General features: G+C 48.4%; 1 protein-coding gene across 1 annotated transcript in view; it reads right to left on the reverse strand.

Moving 5' to 3' along the window:
* Positions 1-25,038, reverse strand: part of DENND2A (DENN domain containing 2A) — an 81,782-nt gene that overhangs the window by 16,071 nt on the left and 40,673 nt on the right. Inside the window, exons 3-14 of the mRNA XM_066590250.1 lie at positions 23,541-24,647; positions 20,472-20,596; positions 12,477-12,598; positions 11,128-11,325; positions 8,266-8,359; positions 6,372-6,422; positions 5,218-5,405; positions 3,995-4,104; positions 2,975-3,044; positions 2,244-2,321; positions 1,411-1,551; positions 328-476 (exon numbers count right to left, since the gene is read on the reverse strand). Of these exons, the coding sequence (XP_066446347.1) occupies positions 328-476; positions 1,411-1,551; positions 2,244-2,321; positions 2,975-3,044; positions 3,995-4,104; positions 5,218-5,405; positions 6,372-6,422; positions 8,266-8,359; positions 11,128-11,325; positions 12,477-12,598; positions 20,472-20,596; positions 23,541-24,647 (2,433 nt within the window). The remainder of the gene's footprint in view (positions 1-327; positions 477-1,410; positions 1,552-2,243; positions 2,322-2,974; positions 3,045-3,994; positions 4,105-5,217; positions 5,406-6,371; positions 6,423-8,265; positions 8,360-11,127; positions 11,326-12,476; positions 12,599-20,471; positions 20,597-23,540; positions 24,648-25,038) is intronic.

Genomic DNA, 25,038 nt, shown 5'->3' on the forward strand with positions numbered 1-25,038 from the left:
GCTGTACGTCTAGTAGTGGATTTACCTTGAGGGTGTCACCATTAGCTATACATCTAGTAGTGGTCTACCTGATTGTGTCCACCATTAGCTATATGTCTAGTAGTGGTCTACCTGAGGGTGTCCACAATTAGCTATATGTCTAGTAGTGGTCTACCTGAGCGTGTCGCTATTAGCTATACGTCTAGTAGTGGTCTACCTGATGGTGTCTACCATTAGCTATACGTCTAGTAGGGGGTCTACCTGAGGGTGTCCACCATTAGCTATACGTCTAGTAGGGGGTCTACCTGATGTTGTACACCATTAGCTATATGTCTAGTAGTGGTCTACCTGAGGGTGTCCGCCATGAAAATGACTCTTCTTTCTAAGAGGAGGGAGGCGAAGACCTGTATGAGGTGCCGAACACTGAGCGTAGAGAAGAGCGCATCAAAATCCACATGTTCAAGCCGCGAGTCCAGGGGCCGACACAGCTCAATCACCTAGAAAGACATCAGTATGAGCAGATACATGGTCAGCATATCTGCCATCTATGTTATATGTATATTGGGTAACAGGTTACTAAATACATGTCTCAATAACGACTTGAACAATTGGAAACACGTGATACAATGTATGAACAGAGTAACGATGACCGCGCTATCGGTTATACAAGATCAGAGAACGTGTGATATTCATCCGGAATCAGCGTCACTCTGGTCCATGAGGGGTCTCCGCTATCGCAGCTCCCATACAAGTGACCGGCATCTGTTTTAGTAAGTACTTGCATTCCCCATGGAGAATCTTTTCTTAGAACTCTGTGCTGCAAAATCCCTCTTGTAATTCCTCCTGAAAATGTAGGAATAAATTGATAACTGGGTGTCACTCTTCCCTTTGTACACAGTCTGCAACCGGCCAATCCCTACTGACCAGATTAGAGTAGGCAGGTACACTTCCCATTGACAAGAGGAATGGTAACACCCAGTCATCAATTTACTCATATTTCCAGGAAGAATAACAGAGGGATGGCAGAATGCAGAGTTCCAGAATCGTTGTAGTATGGGGAATACAAGTATGTCTAGGGAACAAGGGGTTTTCCCATTGAAAACATTTTGCCCTATCCACAGGATCATTGGGGGTCCAAGCCCGGGAATCCCCCAGATTGGTGCATCTGAATACCCCATGTGAATGGAGTAGCAGACGCATGCCGGACCGCGGCTTTATTCTCTTCTATGGGATGGAGGGAGATTGCCGATCACAGTGATCTCCACCCGTCCCACAGAACAGAATGGAACGGCGGACAAGTATAAGCATAGGGCATTCGGGTGGTCTTGGCGGTTCCAGTGGTCGGACCTCCAGCAATCTCCTATTAAGTCTATGGCCTCTTTATCCCCCCTGCCTACAGAACTGTTCCGGAACCCTCCATGTATTCCGCACCTCTGTTCCTGATCCCGGCAGGAAATTCTTCACTGAGATCTTCCGTCCTAGAGCCGGGAACGGGGCGTCTATGATGGCTCTCATGAACGGCTGCACCAGAGCCGGGGAGATGCCTCTTCTTTTCTCCACCTCGTCGAGGATCTGCAGGCGATATCATAGAAGTCATGGCACAGGTAATAAGCAGTATTTTGGGTGGCGTACAGGGCACCGTGCCTCTACTGCGACCAAACCCTGGTCCTTCAGCTAAGACCTGCGGCACCAGATCTTCCTAACCCCCTGGGCGCTAGCTATTAGTGCCGCTACACACAGGGGTATGGAGCAGAAGCTGCGGCCCCGACCTCTGTGTAGTGGCCAGTGCTTGTAATTGCAGGTGCAGCTCTCCATGATCTCACAGGGAACCCATTCAGGAGACGGCAGAAGCTCCCTCCCCCTGTCAGGCCATTAAATGCTAAAGGGTTAAGGCTGTGATTGGAGTCAGGTGTCCAAAGCCGGCTCCATACAAGACCCACGCACACCCAACATACATATATGGTGGATGTCACCAAGGGTTAAATCGAAGGTTCCAGGAAAGGTCACCAACCTATGAGGAGCTGTTAAAGCTCTTCATACTGAGCTTCGCCCTGTTAAAGGGGTTGCCTAAGACTAAAAAAAACATGTTTATTTTTTTTTCAGAAACAGCACCACCCCTGTCCACAGGTTGTGTGTGGTAATGCAGCTCAGCCCCAATCACCTCAATAGCTGCAATACCAGACGCAACCTATGAACAGGTGTGGCACTGTTTCCGACATCCATGGTTCTAATAGCCCTATTCATTCTACTGCGCTGATCATTACCTTGGAGAATAGATTGAAGCAGCCGAGCCGGCTCACGATGCAGTACACCTCCGGGAGGCGCTTGCCCTTACCGCTAGGCTTTATAAGGAAAAGAAAAAGAAGGTTAGATACCAAACCCTGCAGGGTATAAATGGCATATTAATACTAGTTTATCAAAGCCATCTTTGTTGCCCAGTGGGGGGTCTGACCTCTGAGACCCCCATGGATCCTGAGAATCAAGGGGTCATAGTGCCGATTTAGTGCTGCATCCCATTTTATAGCATTTCCCTGCAGAGCTGCGCTCCCGCCAGCTGTACATAAGGGACACAACGCTACACCATGATGCGTCCCCTTCATCTTCAGGACTGGTGGGCATCCCAGATGTCCCTACAATGATGGCCTATCCTAGCAATATACCAGTCGCACCGTGGCACTGCCAGAGATGGGCAAGTTCAAACAATCCAATAACTCCTACGGCTCCATTACAAAGCTTACCTCCCATCTACAGGATAGGTTTACCTTTATGATCGAAGGGGGCCTTTATGATCGGTGGGACGTCCATAATGGATAACCCCTTTAATATGAATTGAGTGGCAGCACACATGTGACTGGCAATGCCTTCACTCCTGGGGGCAATGATCAGTGGGCGCCGCAGTGGTCAGACCCCACCGATCTGCCAGCGATTCCCTATCCTGTGGATACTGGCACAACCCCTATACGTTTAGCCTGGGACTACATAGTTGGGGATTTACCAAAAGTCGCCTACAGTAGCCGAAACGCCGACTGCCGTCCTCCCCGGTCAGCACGAAGGAGAAAGTCTCACTGCAAGAAATACAAATTGGTAAGTAAAAGCAAATGTAGATCCACCCTACACAGCGAGTCCTAAATATCTTGCAATTTCACTAATTAAAGGGTTAAAAAAAATGGATCATCAATCATTGCTGCAAAATCTGTGCATTAATAGGACTGGATACCGTGGTTACAAAGCCCAGCTGTGGGAAGGATTAGGTCTGTACAGGTCTTCAGCCTTCACATATAAACAAGACTGTTGCTATTCACTGACAGCAAGCAGTTTTTGAAAGTGGCACAAAATAGATACATAGGACAGTGACATGCCAAAAGTCATGGGACAGGAACTAAAATCGTGTAGGATCCCTCTAGGCCAATGAAGTGCAGCAACTCAACATGCAATCCATTCCATTGGTGAATGGAAGACGTCTGGAGGGACGTGGAGCCGCCTGGACGCCCCCCACATCTCTGTGGCATCTGTAGGTGCAGGATCTCGGGCATTAATGGACCTCTTCACCACATCCCATATATGTGTGGTTGGGGTCATGTTGGGTGACCGTGCCGGCCGCACCATTCGTAGGAACCCCTCCAGAATGCTCCTTAAACCAGTTCTAGACAATTTGGGCCCAACCTAGACAGGTGGACCCAACCCATGCCATGAGAACCCATCCCACACCAGTATGGAACCACCACCTGCCAACTGGTGTCCATGGCTTCATGGGGTCTGCGCCACACACCAAACCTACTGTCAGCCCGAAACAACTGGTAAGGTGACTCACACTTTATACAGGTGTGGGCATTCCCAAGCCGTCCCCCGAGTTACCACCCCTTCATCGTCAATGTACATGCGCCATCGCGGGACTGTTGGCTCCTTGGTGTATATTAGAAAGTGGCCGAGCTGCTGATCACACCGCAAGCTAATGTCTTACATGTTATTACGCACTGCTACGAATATTACGGACAGGCCCCTCCCTCCGGGTTACCTTTCAAACTGACTGATGGGAGTCCAGTCCTTGGCGTCCGGAAAGCAGAACTGGGGGATGGCTTTGAACTGGTCCCCGGCTTCTCTCATAAACTTGAATGATCTTTCCAACTGAAGGCAAAAATGAAAACTTTCAGAGCCGGAGCCGTCATGTCAGCGCCCCTTCAATAACGTAACCACATACAGCCGCCCTGTAATTAACGCCGTGCGAACCGCAGCGCCAGAGGTGATGAGGACTGCAGCGAATCAGAAAGAGCCTAGCAAGTATACATTTATATGGGATTTTGTTACTCCCATTCCCCAACCTGAGGACTGGGCACCGATGGTAAAGTCCCAGACAACCCCTTTAAGGGTTTAGAAAACATTGCTCCATATTTTTAGACTAATCGACAACCCCTTTAAGGACCCGTCAACTCTCATGGCATGTTGGTTTTAGTTGTACTCACGATGGAATAACAATGCTGGGCATATTTATTTTCAGAACTCTGTGTTATGACACTACTCTGTTGCTCCTCCTGGAAACACAAGAATATAATTGACAGCTACGCATTACCATTCCCTTGGTTAAAGGGTTGAGTCTCTACAAACTGAGCCAACCAGTGCTAACCCTATCAGACTGTATGGATGCACCCCAAGCAAATGTAACACCCGGTTGTTGATTTAGTCGTACATTTCCAGGAGTAACAACAAAGAAACAGTGTGATGGAGAGTTCTAAGAAAACAAAATACACCAGTATCACAACAAGCATGTCGGTATAGATGACCGGTCCTTCTAAATGACTTCACTGCTTAGGTCAGACTCTTTTGGTACTCAGCAAGTAGCTGGGCAGCAGTCGCGCAGCGCCGTGCTATTCCCCATATCTTTATTTATAGGGGACAGAGCTCAGTTTTCTTGATGCAGAGTATGTGGAGCTCTGTATAGACAAAAAGTTACCTATTAAAATTCCAGCTGCCAGCAGCTACCACTAGGGGGTGCTCACCGAAGACAGATTTATTATTGAGTTCAATGGAAGCTGTATAACTCCATATGTAGTGAGCTCCCTCTAGTGGTGGCTGTAGGCAGCTAGAATGTGATCATATAACTATGGCTGTGTGAAAGTAGATGATCCGGAGCTTGGCATTAGAGTCATGTAAAATGAGTTGCTATGTGAGACGTAATGTGAGAACCACATGAGCTTACGATCTAATTGTGGTTTCTGAACAAACCCGCTAAGCAGATTGCACCTTGAGAGGGAACTGCTGGGTGATCTCCGGTACGTAGACGGTTCCTGTTGGCTTCTTCTGGAGGGATACCACCACAAAATACTCAAACAGTTGCCGCTCCTGGTACTCAATGAGGTCGCGCTCCAGCGTGTGGTAGCGCGGCGTGAGGCTCATGCGGGATTTTACGTGCACCAGTCTCTCACTGTGAGCTGAGAACAAAGACAGACATGTGTTACAAATCTCAAGATTGTTGGCCCACGGAAGGGTAAAGGTACCTTTACAGGGGCGACTATTATCCAAAATCGCCCATTTAAGCAATTATTTGGGCGACTATTAGCCCTTGTAACGGTGCCTTAAATCCCCAACCAGCAATGTGGACACTGTAAAAACAAACCTACAACAAGTTAACCCTTTCCTATCCAATTTGTATTCTGGTTTTCCTAGGGGGCTTACTCTTTTTCTGCCATTATACAACGGCGCTATCTGCTGGCTAAAGCCAGTACTGCATGATGTGACACATTGGATAGGCTCCGACAGCAGAGAGGCTGGCAACATACAGTAAGAGAACCCCGATGGACATCTTCCAACATCGGAGCTGTACAGCCTTAAATCATAATGTCTTCAGAGGTCAGACAGTGGATTGGGAAGGGTTAATGAGGGAACAGATAAAATAATACAATAAGCACAATACGATCAGCCGCTTCCTCAATCTGCTACCAACACTAATAAAGGAAAGAAAAGAGGAAACTAATGAAACTCACAAACAATTAGGGCTGAAAAGTCAACAAAGAAAACGGAGCCATGAAAATCCTGATCGATGACATCATCAGTTCCGTATAATAGACACAACGAATACGTTTTTTTAGCGCCCCCATCTGGTAGGTGTTGGACTCCTTTGTCCTTCAGCGATTCGTTGTGGCGTTGTTTATACTAAATGATGAAATTATACTACAGGAATACCGGCCCCTGCGGACAGGAAGCTTCTTGTAGTCGCTGCAGATTAGATGGATGTGCTGACATGTTCTGAACTACATGATGTGAAGGAGTCTCCCACTAAGTTTGATCATTGGTTCTCAGCTGTTTTCTGCCTCTGCTCTGGCCACTAGATTTAGAATTTCTGGATTATCAAATGGCGGATTAAGGAATGTAACTTGTTAAATGGCCAACAGTTGTACCTTTCAGCTTCTCCTCGGTGTCGCTGTCCGACTCGCTGTTGTCGTCTGTTACTGAAGGGGAACAGAAAGCAAAGATTCATGTAATAGCAATATGACTCAGAGTAACGAGTGCGACATAACGGGGGCTATGTGGCCCCCAAAAAGAGGGTATAGGGGATAGGTTGTAGAGAGGATAGGTAGGGAGTCTAGAATGGTTACAATGGTGCTAACTGCATGGCTGGGGGTGGTAGGAGATTGGGTGGGCTTGGAGCCGAACAATAGGGGGCGTTACAGCAGGCAGGTACATCCTACCACCAGACCCAATCAGGAGGCTGGAATCGGCAATGGACCGCACAGAAGCCCTGCGGTCCGCCGAGTGAGAAGATCCCCGCGGCCATCTTAATCAGGTAAGTAAGAAGTCACCGGAGCGCGGGGATTCAGGTAAGCACTCTCCGGTGATCTTTTTTAACCCCTGCATCGGGGTTGTCTCGCGCCGAACGGGATGGGGGGGGGGGGGGGGGTTTGAAAAAAAACCCAAAACCCGTTTCGGCGCGGGACAACCCTTAAGCCTGGACTTTGGGCCAATGAAGTCTGCAGACGTTCTGCTCCCCCACACTGCTGCCGTATGACATGGCGCTTGGTCATGTTGGTGGAGACACGGAGCTGTACCAGAGTATTACCACAGGGGCGGTGATGCCACATGGTCCAGATATCTCTGTACCCGTTGGTGTTGAGGGTGACTTCACTATAACCAATGGCCCCAGTCCTTACCAGCAGGACCAACCCGCCCCCCCCCCCCCTCCCAATAACAGAACCTCCTCCAAACTTCCCTGTTGGGACGCTGCACCGCACACTCCGGATGGTCCCTATCTCCCAATACCATGGCCAACAGCGGACTCTGGAAGGTCCAGAAGCTGCGATGTCCGTACTGATCTGGCGATGGTGGCATCCCATCGCCAGACCCCGTTGGCAGCTCTACACCTGGTGGCATCCCATCGCCAGACCCCGTTGTCAGCTCTACCCCTGGTGACATCCCCCCGCCAGACCCCGTTGTCAGCTCTACCCCTGGTGACATCCCCCCACCAGACCCCGTTGTCAGCTCTACCCCTGGTGACATCCCCCCACCAGACCCCGTTGTCAGCTCTACCCCTGGTGACATCCCCCCACCAGACCCCGTTGTCAGCTCTACCCCTGGTGACATCCCCCCACCAGACCCCGTTGTCAGCTCTACCCCTGGTGACATCCCCCCACCAGACCCCGTTGTCAGCTCTACCCCTGGTGACATCCCCCCACCAGACCCCGTTGTCAGCTCTACCCCTGGTGACATCCCCCCACCAGACCCCGTTGTCAGCTCTACCCCTGGTGACATCCCCCCACCAGACCCCGTTGTCAGCTCTACCCCTGGTGACATCCCCCCACCAGACCCCGTTGTCAGCTCTACCCCTGGTGACATCCCCCCACCAGACCCCGTTGTCAGCTCTACCCCTGGTGACATCCCCCCGCCAGACCCCGTTGTCAGCTCTACCCCTGGTGACATCCCCCCGCCAGACCCCGTTGTCAGCTCTACACCTGGTGACATCCCCCCGCCAGACCCCGTTGTCAGCTCTACCCCTGGTGACATCCCACCACCAGACCCCGTTGTCAGCTCTACCCCTGGTGACATCCCCCACGAGACCCCGTTGTCAGCTCTACACCTGGTGACACCCCTCCCACCAGACCCCGTTGTCAGCTCTACACCTGGTGACATCCCCCACCAGACCCTGTTGTCAGCTCTACACCTGGTGGGATCTGGTGGTTTCTGTACTGGCATCTCCTGTGTGATACTCTCCTATATACCTGTTGCTCACACAGCACAAGTATGGGGGCGCTGTTGGGGCAATACTTTTGTCAGCACCGTGTATCAGTGTTCTGTTACCTCTTCCTGAGTTGTTGTCTGCGGACTGCGACAGCCTCTTGACTCTCTTCTTACCCCGTCGGGCCTCATATATGGAATTAATCCTCATCACCAGCTGCAGAAGAGAATCCACCCGTTAGAGCCTCTCCTATATACGACGCGCCATCATCTGTGGGCGGAGCTATGGACACTACATGATCTACGTTAGTAGGAACGCAGGGGGTCCGCAGCTGTAACACGTGACCCCAAAATGTCTGAAACCGCCCTAATAAAACCTCCATGAGGCTATGATCATGCACTAATCCACGCTGGATTATGTAAATGCGGATTTCAATGGAAATCCATGTCAGAAGCACACGTTTTTGGAGCAGATCTGCATTAGGACCACCGCGCATTACAAGAAGCCTAACCCGCGAGCGGTAACTGCGGCGCGGATTACGCATGAAGACATAACAAGCCACGGAGAAAAGCGTGCCGTATGGACTCCGCTGCAGATTCCCACATGCTTTTTAACACGACTTTCGCTGTGGTATTGGCGCTCAGGCTGTGGCTGAGGATTTGGCGCAGAACTCTTTGCTAATTCTGTGTCCCATTAATGTTAATGAAAATCCGAGCGCAAATCTATCCAGCGCGGATCTGTCCAATGCAGATTTCAATGCAAATCCATACATTTTCAGTACAAATAGATTAGCTTCAATTAAGTGGCGCTACTCTGCGGTGATAAACTCTACGCAGATCCCACGTCACGGAGTAACTCGCCACTATTTCTTTTCCGCGATGCCAACTTAAAATCAGTGTTGTATAGACGGCAGCGGATTCCCATTTCAATGGACAGCAGATATGGTGGAATCACCGCAGAGTCTGCCTCAAAGTCTCGGCACAATCCACAGTTTGTACGTAGCCTTAGGCCGCCTGCAGACGAGCGGATGCGTTTTTACGGTCACTCGTGCACGCCGTTAAATCACATGAATAAAGTATCTTTAATTAGCGTTTCCTCATCTATTCACACGGCGGCTGTGGCGTATAGGCAAAGAAAAACACTGCATCACAGAAATCCCTCAGTCTGCAGAAATCCTCGGAATGACTAATAATACTTATCCTAGAATGGTAGAGTTGGAAGTTACCTCCATGGTCATCTGATCCAATCCCCTGCTCAGTGCAGGATCACTAAATCATCCCAGACAGATGTCTGTCCAGCCTTTGTTTGAACACTTCCATTGAAGGAGAACTCCCCACCTCCCATGGCACCCTGTTCCACTCATTGATCCTCCTCACTGTCTAATATCTAATTTATGTCTCCTTCCTTTCAGTTTCATCCCATTGCTTCTAGTCTTTCCTTGTACAAATGAGAATAGGGCTGATCCCTCTGCACTGTGACAGCCCTTCAGATATTTGTAGACAGCTATTAAGTCTCCTCCCAGCCTTCTCTTCTGCTAAACATTCCCAGATCCTTTACCCGTTCCTCATAGGACATGATTTGCAGACCACTCACCATCTCAGTAACTCTTCTCTGACCTTGCTCCAGTTTGTCTGTCTTTTTTAAAGTGGGGTGCCCAGAACTGGACCCAGTATTCCAGATGAGGTCTGACTAAGGAAGAGTAGAGGGGGATAATGACCTCACGTGATCTAGACTCTATACTTCTCCTAATACACCCCAGAATTGTGTTTGCCTTTTTGGCTGCGGCATCACATTGTTGACTCATGTTCAGTCTATGATCTATTAGTATACCCAAGTCTTTTTCACATGTACTGCTGCTTAGCCCAATTCCTCCCATTCTGTATGGGCTTTTTTCATTTTTCTTGCCCAGATGTAGGACTTTACATTTCTCCTTGTTAAATACCATTCTGTTAGTCGCCGCCCAATGTTCAGGCTTTTCTAGATCTTTTTGAATACTCTCTCTCTCCCCTACTGTTAGCTATCCCTCCTAGCTTTGTGGCGCCTGCAAATCTGATCAGTTTTCTATCAACTCCCTTCTCCAGATTATTTACAAAAATGTTGAAAAAAGGCCCGTTATCTCTTCCCAGTGTTGGTCGCAGGTGAGCTCCCTCCCTTTTTTTCAGCTCCCATAGGAGTCTATGGGAGCTACCTGTGTATCTAGGCAAAGATAGGGCAAGGCCCATCTTTGAATGCAGCGTATAAAAATCGGCGACCGTTTTCGGATGTGTCATTTTTTCCGGCATGATCTGTTTTACGCGGCCAAAAATCGTTCATCAGAATGAATACATTGGAGTCCAATGCGTCAGATGGTCGCGATTTTTGCCCAATTTTTTTGACGCAGCTAAATATTAGTGTATATACGGTTGGGTGAACGAGGCCCAGCCTGTATTTACACAAGCAATCTCCTCCTGCAAGTTTCGCTCGCATCACACCTGCAGGTAAAATCACATATTCACAAGTAAGACATCGTTTCCGATTTCTCGGGCCGATATCACGCTCGCCCTTTAAATACGCCCGTAGTCCATGTTCACACCGCGGAGTTCGCTTCAGATTTTACATGGAATTTGCACGATTCCTCGCTGACTCCGCATCACATCCCTTCGGAAATCCATATCAAAAAGTGCCCCATTCATTTCAACAGGAATCTGCGCAATAGTCTATACGGCGGGGAGGTTTTAATATGCGGAATGTCACTTTCTATCTGAACAGAGAATAAAACATTGCATAATTGAAAAATCTCGCACTCCAGATACGGGATTCATAGCTCCTCCCCCTAATGGCAAGCCACAGGTTTAACCCCTTAAGGGCATCTTATAGATTCCATCTCAAGGTATAGAAGACAGCCCATACAATTAGTAAAATGTTCACATCCAGAACTCTGTAGCATCCACTTTGAAACACTTGCCAGATTATCCGCTTTCTTCCCATTTGTCCCATTTGCTCACCTTTGGGATTTTCCTCCTCCTTCGCCCATTCTGCTGGTCTCCGGTGCTGAAAAAATTATCGTCCGGGCTGCTGGGAGAGGACGGAGGGCTCAGCTTACTGGGGGATGCCACGCCATCCCTCCCCAGCTTCCTGATGTCCAACAGTTTGAAGCTCCGACGCTCCGCGTTCTGCCTGAAGAAGGGCGACTTCTGATGCACCTGGAAGGACAGACACGAAAAATGTCACCCTTAAAGCGTACCTGAGCTTTCAACAAGTTTACACCCAGTTCTCCTTACCCGCTTATCTGCTGCTGTCTGCAATTCTTTTTCAGGAAGAGCGCCTGTGCTAAGCCTAGCATTCTACCAGTAGTTCACTATCCTGACTTCCTTGCCCTGACTTCCCATGCTGCATTACACAGTCTATGTTCCTAGTATCTGAATGCCCATCACCTCTGCTATCCCAGGAGGATTCAGGTATTCTGGCCAAATTGTGAGCAAACCTAATATAATGTGTATACACACACCCGGGTGAGGCAGTGATTGTGCAGATCGTTATCACAGTGTCTGTCAGTCTGAAGCCTTTGCTCATTACTAAGGAAATGTCCCTGTGTCTCTTTACTACGGAAGCTCTGTAACCAACGACAGACAGTGGATTGCAGAGGAGCTGGAAGGGAGACCCCTTGTGGTAGCCACCTGACTTACAGTGGTAAACAACATTTTTAATGCAAGTATATTACAGAAATGATGAGACTAAGGCCGGGCTCACAGGATTCGCTTGTGAAGGCCTGTAGCAGATTCCAGTCGTGACCCTGTGTACAGCTGCGTAATATACTGCATATGACCGCGTACTCACACAGGCGGTCGTGCGCAGTACACTTTTTTTGTGTTTGCATATATCTCCCGCACCGTTGTTTAGTGAGGATTCAGGCACCCGCGGCCCAAACACCCGAGTCCAAGAGCCCGTCACAACGATGATCATTTCTGCACTTTTTCACAAGAATGACCATTGCTAGTGAATGGAGGTGGAGCGGCCAGGGATCGTTACAGTCCACCCGCCTCCATTCACAATGGTCAGTCGTTCAGGCGGGCATGCGTTTAGACTCGCTGATCGCGGGAATCTGAACGATTTCTTGGCCCGTGTAAAAAGGGTCCTAACGTAAGCCAGTAGACGAGCAGACGTTGCCTGACAAGTTACTTACTGCCTCTTTAAGGAACACTAAATAAGTAAACATAATGTCTATTTAAACACCATTTATTCTGCACATGAATGCATGCTATTGTAATCTGTTATCAGCTGTAAGGAGATTAAGGAAAAGTCCCAAACTCCCAGCCCCCCCGCCCCCCCCCCCCCAGCAAGTATCACTTCGCACCTTGTTTTGGGTTCCAGGAACAGCTGACGCTAAAGTGGCTGGGAAAGCAGGAACGCACTTCTTGCCAAGACACCGACTGTCCGTCTCGATGTCTTCGTAGGGGTTTTCCTTTGAAGGAGGATCTGCAGGAAAAAAACAGAAACAGAACAGAAAGTGACATTTTATGCAAACATCCGTATTTACTGATTAGTTCTTACATTTACCGCTAATCGAGGAGGGGAGATCATTGTATTCCATTTATGCAGTAGGGAGACTCTGGAGGAGTAGATTTTAGGGTGTTCTTATGGTTTTTTTTTGACTACCCTACAATCAGCTCATTATGGAGGTGCTCTCTACAAGAAAGAGACTGTTCAAAGTGTAGAGCCCCTTTAGGATCGGCGCAAAAGTAGAGAGAACTGTGCAAAGTTGAAGAATTGTAGAAAGTGATCGATCCATCTAAGAATGGTTTAAAGGGGATACAACATTTAAGAACATTCTAGAGTGGACAACCCCTTTAAGAATGTACAATGTAGCCACCTGGTAATACATTTGGATTTTGTGGCAATAAGGGTTTTATCCACAGCATCACTTCCCCTTCAAGTATCCCGTCCCCAGCGGCCGACCCCCTCCTTCAAGTATCCCGTCCACAGTGGCCGACCCCCTCCTTCAAGTATCCCGTCCACAGTGGCCGACCCCCTCCTTCAAGTATCCCGTCCACAGTGGCCGACCCCCTCCTTCAAGTATCCCGTCCACAGTGGCCGACCCCCTCCTTCAAGTATCCCGTCCACAGTGGCCGACCCCCTCCTTCAAGTATCGCATCCACAGCAACCGACCCCCCCTACAAGTATCCCGTCTACAGCGGATGACCCCCTCCTTCAAGTATCCTGTCCACAGCAGCCGATTCCCCCCTTCAAGTATCCCGTCCACAGCGGATTACCCCCTCCTTCAAGTATTCCGTATACAGCAGCGGACCCCCCTTCAAGTATCCCGTCCACAGCAGCCGACCCCCCTTCAAGTATCCCGTCCACAGCAGCCGACCCCCCTTCAAGTATCCCGGCCACAGCAGCCGACCCCCCTTCAAGTATCCCGGCCACAGCAGCCGACCCCCTCCTTCAAGTATCCCGGCCACAGCAGCCGACCCCCTCCTTCAAGTATCCCGGCCACAGCAGCCGACCCCCTCCTTCAAGTATCCCGTCCACAGCAGCCGACCCCCCCCTTCAAGTATCCCGTCCACAGCAGCCGACCCCCCCCTTCAAGTATCCCGGCCACAGCAGCCGACCCCCCCCTTCAAGTATCCCGGCCACAGCAGCCGACCCCCCCCTTCAAGTATCCCGGCCACAGCAGCCGACCCCCCCCTTCAAATATCCCGTCCACAGCAGCCGATTCCCCCCTTCAAGTATCCTGTATACAGCGACCACACCCCCCCCCCTTCAAATTTCCCATCCACAGCAGCCGACCCCCCTTGCAAGATCCCGTGCAAAGTGACCAACTCCTTTACCATCCTGCCCATAGTAAATAAGCTGTAAATGAATGCAGAATAGGACACATCCGGATGTCACGTCTTCAAGAAGTATCAGAAGTGGACATCCCCTTTAAGAAATATTTATTATGAAGGACCAGGCCACCCCCTTTACAAACTGCTCCAAGTAGCCAAACCCTTTAAGAACTGCAGATACCTGGTAAAGTATCTGGACGTCACGACTTTAAGAATTGTCTAAAGCGGACGACTCTTAAGAACTGTTAAAAGTACGAAAAACACCCCGTGACCCCCTGGTAATAAATGGATCTCGCAGGGAAGCAATAAGTGACACCTTACAGGACTGATGCCAAAAGTCAGTGCAGCACATACCCTATTATTATACACCTTACTTAGGCTTAGGTCGATAATTAACTTTTTTGCCTCCACGAAGCAGTCAGTATATAGTCCCGCTATAATGGGCCCCCACGGACAATAACATCGCTATATGGGGGGCGAGAGCAGAAAACGATCAAGCAACAGTGAAATAAAGGGCGCCGATATGACTCACAGGTCAGCTAGACTGCGATATACAATTTACCAACCGCATACGACAATTACGCCCCCTCTTCACGAAGGTCACGCTCTTTTGCGGCAAACTAGAAAAAAAAAAAAAACTTTTTGTTTCCTTTATTCAACTTTGAGCTGAACTTTCGGTTTGGGATCTGTTTGCAGCGTGGCACAAAATGACAAGCAGGAACCAAGTATGAGACACAGGGTACAACCTGGGGCAGCCCAGTGAAGTCAGGAGGCAGCTGAGAAAGGCACTCTAAAATTGTGAAACTACCCCAAAAAGTTTAGTAACTCACCTTTCTTTCTCGCCATAGTGTAAACTCATGCACGGTCTCGCCTGACTGTCACCTGATCAGGAAGTGAAAGCTCAACAGGTAGGGCGATCAGCGGGGAGGGCCAAGGGTTAATATCATTTGTAAGGGAAGGAGGGGAGGGCTGCGCTCCGCATCCTGTTAGTACTTGGTTAGGTAACCTGTGGCTTCCCATCTGTTGTTAGATAGCCGTTTATTTACCCGAAACCATGATAATGAAACAATGGGGGTCAGTGACTGCGAATGAACCCTGACTCTATCCTGGACGGGCGACTGCGCAAATCTCCGGCCGCTGACATCAATATCGGATGATACTGATTACTCGCAAATAGAGCCCATCGTGTGAAAAAGGACAACAAAATTATTACATGGCGGACTATGTCGCCGACTCTGCGCCAATTCCATAAGCGCCCAGTTGCACACACGTATTATGGACACATTTAAGCGACCCGAACTCAGAGCAGCGGCGCCCCCGCGGTCGGTCAGGACATTCGCCCGTAGAAATGTGACCGGAATACCTTCATCTGGTACCAGCCCAACGGAACTTTTTTTTTGCGCACACGTTAGAAATCTATTTGGGGATTTTCCGGTTTAGCATCATTGTATGAGACTAATTCGCATGCTGATTCGCGGCGGATTTCATTAGAAATGAGAAATCCGTGATGGAGTCCCTGACACGAATTTAAGAAGTCAGTTGTCACAAATCCACTTTTATGGCGACTTTCACATTTGCGCTGGTGTTTCCATTGTCCTTGGAGCCAAAAGTGAAAATACCGGCGCTGCTGGAAATGAGCAGTGCTGGACGGATCGCACCGACTACACGGGCGTACGGGGGCTGCGTGTTACCTGCGTATTTCTCACGCGCAGAACATGCAGTACACAGTTATATACGCCCCGCAGCCCATCAGGGGCGCATCATGTGTGTAATATGCACGGAAATAGGACATGCGTGTTTTGGGCCAGACGCACGTTTGGATGGCGCAACGTTAATCTATGGGCTTTTAGGACTGCGCATTACTCCGCCCCCACGCGCCCGTGTGAGTGAGCCCTATAGGGCCTTCCATAGGGGGCGGAATTGTAGCAGAATTTGACGTAAAACGTGGATTTTGATGTGAAATTGAAAAGGGCTCAGCGGTATGTTCAGACTGCGCAATTCTCCTCTGCGTGAATCCCGTCTCTATAAACGGCGCCTGATGCTGTTTCTGGTGCAGACGCGCATGTGAATATACGGTCCACGTGCGGAATTCCGATGCGGAAACTAAAAAGAAGTGACATGTCAGTTCTTTTTAGTTTCTGAGTCAGAATTACGGAATCGCACCAAAAACTGTGTCAAAAAGACGTGAATTTTGACGCGCTTATTTGAGGGGAAATTCGGCGGTGAATTGCGCGATATGAACATACTGTCCTTCTGCCAGCAATTCTGCATCAAAATCTACATGTAGACATACGGATTTTCGTACGGAACTAAAAAACCCGATGGGGTGCGTCCAGCGTCCGGCGCGCCGCCGAGCATATTCCTGAGTGGAACCGTACAGCATGCTGCGCTATATTTAAGGCGGGTTCTGCCGCGCAGATGTGAACATGTCCCAAATATAAAGCATAAAACTGGATCTGCAATGAAACCGCGTCGCATTCCGATTTACGTGCGGATTTATGTCGCAGACTTTCAGTGCGGATTTCAGCTCTTCAAAGGAGGGAATGAAATCCAGGGTGAAATCTGCTTCTTTAATGGTTCACGCATGAGTGCGGTGTTTTGCAGCTGAATGTAGCTTTTTTGTGCGCGCATTGGCGCAATTTACTATACAAGTTGTGCGCAATTGTGTGTACAAAAAAATACGCACTGATGCTCCCACCCATAATAAGTCGCAGCATATTGCGCGTCCCCATTGACTTGTATTGGGGACTTTGGTGCGCAAATGTGCAGGAAAAGAGAGCATCCTGCGTTTTTTTCCCCCCGTGACCGCCTCTGGCGCAGTTGTGTGAATCCGGCCTAAGGCGCCCCCTTTTTCCGTTTCCTCGCTGTAATGATTTTTTTTCTGCACGCAGATTAAGAATCTGCATGTGGAAAAAAAAAGTGCCGTCTCACTCCTTGATGTGAATTCCGTAGCGGGAAATACGCGGATCGATTGTAAGAGGCGAAATCCGTGTGAGGATCTGCGGTACGCTCAAGTGCCAATCTACGTCAGAATTGCGCGGTTCAGACATGGATTTCTCATGTGGATTTTGAGGCAGAATCCATCCGTAAAAAACCCGCTGCGGACTCCACCGTGCGAATATAATCTACGGAGCGAACTGTCGCCGATGCGCCGCGTCTGATATATGTTACGGTTATTATTGATGTTGGATAGGACATTTAATTAATTACGTCCTCTGTCGCCGCACAACGCGCTTCGCGGAAACATTTTCGGACTACCACGGCGCGAGCTCAACCATCCCACAAGGAAAAAAGCTGCCAGCGGTCTTGTGACCAAATCCAACGGCGGGAGATGAACTCACTGCGGCGGGCTGTCTGCAAGCTGAGCTCTGATTGGCTGCTGCGGCCAACAAAGACAAAACACGAAATGTCCCTTTTTGACACGGAATCTGCGTTGTTTTGCGCCGGTGGATCCACCTCATTGAACCAGGCTAATCCGTGCGCAGATCCGCGCCGATTCCATTACAAGTCGCCGGCAAAAATCTGCGTATAAGCGCGTGGATTTCCGCGGTTTACTTTTGGAATCCGTGCCGAATCTTCCGACATGAATTTAAGAAGACGCCGCGTCTATTTTGGCGCCTTTCACATTTGCGCTGTGATTTCCACTGTCCTTGGAGACGAACAATTAAAATACTGGAAGCGCCGGCTGCGGCGTATGTCTGATACGGACGGCGTCGGACGGATCCTTTCGCTATAATGCCTTCATCCAGCTTGCTCGACTGCACAGCTGATATGTGACCTATATGTGAGCTGGACCTGGATGGAGAAAAGATGGTTTCCATTCACTGCCAGCAAGCAGAGATCTGGAAATCCGTTACAAACTGTAGCGCTCAGCATATTTGGACGTTGCAGAACCTTCCAGAAAACCGGGAAATCTCTGTAACTTATACAAAACGTCAAGCAGATCTCTTCCCCGTGTTCAGTGCGGCCGGCTTACTGCGCTTCCCCACACGCGGCCGCTTCGCGCTCTAGCCGTGATAGAGGAACATTTGAGTCAGCTCTTGTCAGAAGGCAACAGGATGTATGACTGCAATCATCTGACTTCCACTTGCAGGAACCTCCTGACCTGGCGAACCACAAGTCCCAGCATGTCACTGTTTATCTTGCTACGTTCTGCTGCAGTAGAATATACCCGATCCACACCAAATCTATAACATATATTGTATCTCCTTCATCCAGGCCCCATTTTCGTTCTCCCCTTTTGCACTGCTTGTGCAGGTGTCAGTCTTCACTGCAGTTCTGGCATTGTATTCCTGAATGTGGATGTCCATTCTGAATAGCAGGCTTTTGCATACACAAATCCATGTAGATACGTAAGCATATATGAATGACATTAACGGACGGCGAACGCACTCATGTATATACGGTACTGCGGACTGATCGTCTCGCGCCACATAACAGGGTCCTGCAGGGCAATGATTTCTGAAGGTGCTAATGAACAGGTAAAAGTATGTGTGGACTTCAGGGAGGTCAAAGCAAAGACATTCCTTCAAGTCTAAAAACATCTCCCGGAGGCGAAGAGTCTGGAGATGGATCTGCTCAATGCCAGATGGAAGCAGTTCTCAGGAAAGCATCACAAAATATGTGCATAAAAGTAGGAACAATTAGTCCTAACAGAGCAGAAAGTCCTGGGAGGCCCCGGGGAGTGACTGGCACTTTCTCTGGGTCCTACTATGTGATTGTCTACACTACAGTCACAAAGAAGGGATTATAGAGGAGCGAAGACAACGCAGCAGTGTCTATGCTATAGGCGCTAATCTACGGGGCCTTCTATGCCAACACTATGTGACTGGCACCGCTATATCACTGGCACTGCTCCATGAGCTCTGCTCTGTCTGCACTAGGGGCCCTTTTCCATAGGAAGTCACTAGGACCAGCTCTGTCTGCTGAGGCTGTGCATAAGGACTACACTCTACCTGCAGGTGATGCCATGTTGGCAATCTTGGCCCATGGATTTGAGCGTAAGGACTAAACTCTGCCACCAGGTGATGCCACGGTGGCCATCTTGGCCCATAGATTTGAGTGGTGAGTGTGGAAGCTGTAGGAGCTGCTTAACAGAGGCAGAGACAGACCAGAGTGCGGGCTCCTTCACACTGGCGAGAAAATTGTGCAAGATTTGTGCATTGTGAGACGCACAAATATGAAACGCATTCTTAAGAATGGGTTGGTTCACACTTGCAACGTATCATAGCGTCTTACAGCGTTGCGACGCAGGTAGCACATCACAGCATGTCCATTCTGCTTGCGATATCACCCACTGTTTCCAACGCGGCCGGCAGCAGCGGCCCCATTGAAATCAATGGGAGGAGATCGCGATCTCCTGCTGCGGCTGTGAAGGCTGCTCCGGGGGATTTCTTCAGCCCCCCCAGGGGTGCGAGGCTTTCGCATCCAGGGGCCCCATGAAAATCAGTGGGAAAAGATCGTGATCTCCTGCCGCGGGGTTTGACAGCCATTACAGGGATGAAGGGAAACCCCACAGTGATGCGAGACGGTTTCCTTGTCAAAACGCCTCATATCTAGGGGTTCTCAGAAGGACTGCGGGGGCGATATGGGGCCGTAAATCACAGTCCGATATCACCAGTGTGCAGGAGCCCTGACGGGGGACGGGGCACTGCGGGGAGGACAGCGGTACGCGCTTATATTAAATGATGTTCACATGAGATTACAGATAGTCGCACCTTCGGTACGCGGGAGCCCGCAGTGACACGGAGCTCCTGGACTTGCTGACGTGTTCTGGCACCTATGGTGAATGATGCCATGCCACGACCCTTCAGTAATATGGAGTACAATGATGGGTATAAAGTACCACGAGGACAGCAGCTTGGATGCCCACCAAAGTGCCACTTATATGGGGAGGGGGAAGAAAGTGCAAGATATGCTAATGGATTTCATGGGTTCCACCTGTGTCCACGTGGGGTCTCGGGAACAATAGGAGGTGTAGTCCCATTTTGGGGAACCCGATGGAGAGTTTGAGGATACCAGCATCATAGCTGTGCCCATGTCGGTGCCCTTCTAGTGAGATTAGGCATTATGGCATTACATGACATGGAGAGAGAAAAAGCCAAAGCGAACGAGACTAAAGAGATGTATCAGCCGCTCATAAATGTATCAGCGCTCCATTTTTGTTAAACCCCTGCCTTAGGCGGGTGTACAAACTTTCATACGCCCGCCTACATCCAAAAAATGTTATTTAAAGGGGATGTCCAGGATTAGAAGAACATGGCTGCTGTCTTCCATAAACAGCGCCCCATCTGCCCACGGGTTGACTCTGGCACTGAAGGTCAGCTCCACTGACGCGAATGAAGCTGAGCTGCAATACCACACACAACCTATAGACAAGGGTGGTGCTGTTTGTTTTAAAAAGTGGCCATTTTTTTAAATCCTGGGCAACCCCTTTAAAACATTTTCGGGAAGTAGATATTACAATAGTTAGATATTTCTGATACTTATGTAAAATGATGCCAAAAGTCATCAGTCCGTACCCAAAATGTCTTCGTAGACGTTTTCCTCGGATAAAGTGCGAGTTAAGGCCAACTTGGTCTGTGCGTACCAGTCTACTCGGCCGTTCTCCGACGACTGCAGAAGGTCTTCAAATTCGTATGATTTCCTGATGGGGAGACAGAGATAGCGTTAGGAGATGACGCCCAATGAGGTGACTGCGCAAATTAACCTAATGCCAGAGGGGGAGAGATGAAACTAGTTCTGCAGGAGAAGGACTGCTTCTTGGAGTCATGGTGCTGTGTGCCGGCCCCCACAGATCATCCCATGCATAAACCATTAAAGGGGTTTACTGGGACTTAAAACGGTATTCTCATCCTAATTTTGTATATATCATGAAATTCCAAAAAGTTGAGGATTCGAGAGTTGAGACCTATCTCAAGTACCGGCCCTAACAGCTGTGTGAAGTAGCCATAGTGCTCAAGGGACTGCTATAGCCTCCTCCACATATGACATGTGCAGCACTGTACATTTTGTAGTGGTGCTGCCTGGTATTGCAGTGTAATGCCTTGTGACTGATGACTGTGACCTCTCAGGCCCGAGAAGAGCTGATCAAGCAGGAACACCACCAATCTGATAATAATGATTTCTCCCAAGGGTAGGCATCAATATTTAAGTCCTGGAAAACCCCTTTAATGTCATATCCTGGAAAACCCCTCTGTCATTTCCATTGCAGACACTTTTCTCACTGTAACACCCATAGTTATGTAAATGATTTACCATAAATTGTGCTGAAGGTAATTAAACTCGCAGCCATCAGGTCTCGCCCATCTCCGGACGAGCAGCGCACTAGGAGTATAACTTCATTCCCTGAGTCACGGATCAGATCTATAAACCGGTGGCGTGCCTTAGTAAATACGCCCACAACAGGACATTAATATATGCTGTAAAATCCCTATAATTTGGCATATTCTGGGCCGGCTACATCATCAATCATCTGAAGTGTGGATGGGTACTATATATAATCTATAGCATACAGTAAGCTCTAAGGGAATGTTCACTCTAGAATCATCCGCATGAATTCCGCCTCAAAACAAAACGATACAAAGTTTTTGACATAATTTTTGAATCCATGTGCGGAATGCCAACACGGAAACTAAAAAGAAGGACATGTCACTTCTATGTAGTCTAAGAATCGTTTCCGCGTGGGAATGCCACATGTAGACTCCGCCCACTGACGGGGCATATCCCACGGGCGAATCAGGATAGCTGGAATTTACATAAAAAACTTCCGCAGTGAATTCCTCCATGTGAACATCCCTCATAATCCGGTGCTGGATCATTGCCGAGACTAGCCTATATAAGTATATACGTAGTTCCCCTATTTCCCAACGCAGACCATGGGGGGCCTTAGTAGTTAACATAGACCCTTGCAAGGAGACTGAAGAGATCATTCATTTTACGCCAATCTCCTATGGATTTCTAGGACCCGCTGGACCGCCAGTAAGAATATCAGGATAGAGGTCTGATAATCTAATCCAAACAGAAGTATCAGGATTTCAGGACCACCAGGAACCACGTGAATGTGCCCATGTTCTGTTAACCGCCAGCGCAGGTACCAGGGCTGGCTTTAATTATTTGTGGACTTTTGGGCAAAATGGCCCCCTATCTAACCCAGCCACACTTAAAAGTATTTTAATTCAGATTGCCATGGCCTCCAAGCCCGATGGACTCTGGTATTCGCCTGAGTTTGCCTTGTATTTATGCCCTGTCCAGTAATTGGTCCCTCAGGATCTCAGGATAGTCAGAGGTCCTAAATTCCCACCAATCAGGCTTTCGTTACATGTCTTGTTTTTTTGACAACTCCTTTAAAGGGGTTGACCCACCAAATAAAGTTAGCCCTTGTTCACAGGATAGGGGATGACTGTCTGACCGGTGGGAGTCCAACTCCTAGGACCACCACTAATCCCAAGAATGGCAGATCCTAAAGTTCTCTGTACTAATGGGACATTCATTTCAATGGGACTGCCAGAAATAGCTGACTGCTTAAAGATGACTATCTCCGGGAGTCCCACTGAAATGAATGAAGTGGCATGCACTGTGCCTCTGCCTATATTCGGAGACCTTTGAGATTCCCCTTCTTCGGATTGATAGGCATGCCAGAGGTCGAACCTCCACTGATGAGATAGTTATCTCCTATCTTGTGGATAAGGGATAACATCTTTTGGTGGGACAACCCTATTAAAGGGGTCTTTCAGAGATTGGACATTTTTTCACATTTTTACCCATGCACTGAATAGGGAAAAAATGATAGATCAGTGGAGGTCCGACTGCTGGGACTCCCACCAATCCTGAGAACAGGGGTCACGTTTCCCCATTTCTCTTCACTTCTGGGTGGCTTTTTCCACCTGCAGTGATATCAGAAGGAATGGAGTGCTATGGGGAATGCAGCAAACCCACAATGGGGAGGAATGGGGAAACAGGATCCTTGTTCTCGGAATCGATGCAGGTCCCAGCGGTCAGACCCCCACTGATCTATCAGTTTTTACCTATCTAGTACATGGGTAATAATCTTGAACACATGTCCAGTCCCCAGAATACTCCTTTAAAACTTTACCAACCTAAATGGAATTTTAGGAAAATTGGATTAATTATGCAAGAAAAGGAACTTCATGGTGAGTGCTGCCAGTTGGCTTTTCTCTTTCTCTGGCTCTCCACATAGCGCCAATCTTGCCTTGTTTGTTTGCTAGGCATGTAATACCTAAAACTCACATTCATTTTTATATAGGGTTGTCACGTAGGATGCCCGTAGCAACCAGTTTGCCTCAGTTCAAGGATGAACTAACACAAATGCTTACAAGACTGAAACCAAACTTTTCTCTATCCATCTTTGCCATAGTAATCAGATTTTTTGCAAAACTCAAATTTGGTGGATTGTCCAAGGACAACAATACAGCTCATTGTGGCCTTGTAGACCAGGAAGCAACGAGAAGCCCTCATCCTTCCTTCCTGACTTATGAACTGATTGCCATCTAGAGCCCTAAAGCTTATATCTTCTATTAATAGGCTAAAGCCCCCCACCTTCACCCACCCAAAACAGTAAAATAAAGTACCTATGGTCTCCATTATTTCTGTGTTTGCTATTCCAAAGTCTTCTGCTCACAGCTGGTGGTGGAGGAGATGTGGGGAGAGGAGGTGGAGGTATACAAGGAAGTGGAGGTAAGTCTCTTTTCCGAAGACCAGTTCTAACAGGACCCACCTCCCCTTCGTGTCGGAAAGTCCTCCTCGGTTTGGGTAAAGGGTTGATCGGTAACGTCTTCTCTGGTGCCCCAGGTTCTGTATATACATTGTCCACATTGCTAGTTCTTCGAGATGTTCTCCCTTCTCCCACTGTCCCAAAAATTGGCTCCACGTTCTCAGAATCTGATCCCCATTTAGTTTTCGACCCCGGTTTGTTCTCCTGGTTCTCCGAATCCAACAAACACTGTGGTGAATAATAAGTTCCCGGCAATTGTGGCAGTCCCTCCACGGGACCGTCCTTTAATGAACGCTCAAACTTTTTAACTTGGCTCAATACCGTCACTTGGTCCTTCTTGGCGCTTACAACTTGCTCCTTGCTTTCTGCACTTAGGTTTGCTTCTTTCTCTGTTTTCTTCTCTAGTTTTACCGAGTCTTTTCTTTCAGTGTCCTTGTTGTCCATTTCCCAGCTGAACATCCTCTTGATGTTTCCTTTCTGACGGTTCTTGACATCGTCCATATTTGTATCTCCAAAAGTAGTACCAAAGGAATCCTGTCTCTTCATCTGTATGGAGTCCTTCCTGGTAAGAATCGGGGACTGTGTCTCTCGTTTACCTTCCCATTCAGAAATCTTATCTTTGATGCTTGATGTTTTCTTCAGTGTGATCTTTTGAGGTGATGGGGAAGGCTTGGTATTCGATAATTGTTTCTTAAGTATAAGTCCTGGATCTTTGACGTTAATCTCCATCATTGGGTCACTGATGGTCATTTTGTTGCTGAGCATGTTCTGCCGTAAACCTTTTGTGTCTTCACTTCTTGGCCGGTTCGCCAGACCTTTCAGAGGACTCTTTGCCAGATAAATGTCCCAATTATATTTTATGGAGTCAGATTTATGTACAGGTTTTCTTTTTACACTCGAATGAAACTGAAGAAGTTCAAGTTTTTTCCAAGTCCCAGAGTTTTCTTTACCTGCAGGCGTCACCCTGGTGAAGACAAGACACAAGGAACCATTAATGTCATTTAAGTCATCATTTCTCAAGCTAATTATTTCAGGATCACTGAGGAACCTAATAACTGTATCAAAGAGGTCTTTAAGGGGCGAGTCTCAAATAATTACCTATGTGGATATGTTTATGTCACACTCCATAAAATGCAGATCGGTTGGGATACGGTCATATGGAGAAAACGCTGTGGTGGCCATGTATGCAGAAGGTTTTAAGAAACCACTGAAGGACATCGGACTTAAGGTAACTGACTTGAAACTAATTGATGAAACTGTCTATGACAACTATGGAGATAGTTGGTCTCTCAACGTGATAGAGCGACCTTCTTCTGAAACATATCATCCAAGAATTATACGTTAGGTGTATCTAA

Source organism: Eleutherodactylus coqui, chromosome 2 (assembly GCF_035609145.1).
Source record: "Eleutherodactylus coqui strain aEleCoq1 chromosome 2, aEleCoq1.hap1, whole genome shotgun sequence".
Lineage (NCBI taxonomy): Eukaryota > Metazoa > Chordata > Amphibia > Anura > Eleutherodactylidae > Eleutherodactylus > Eleutherodactylus coqui.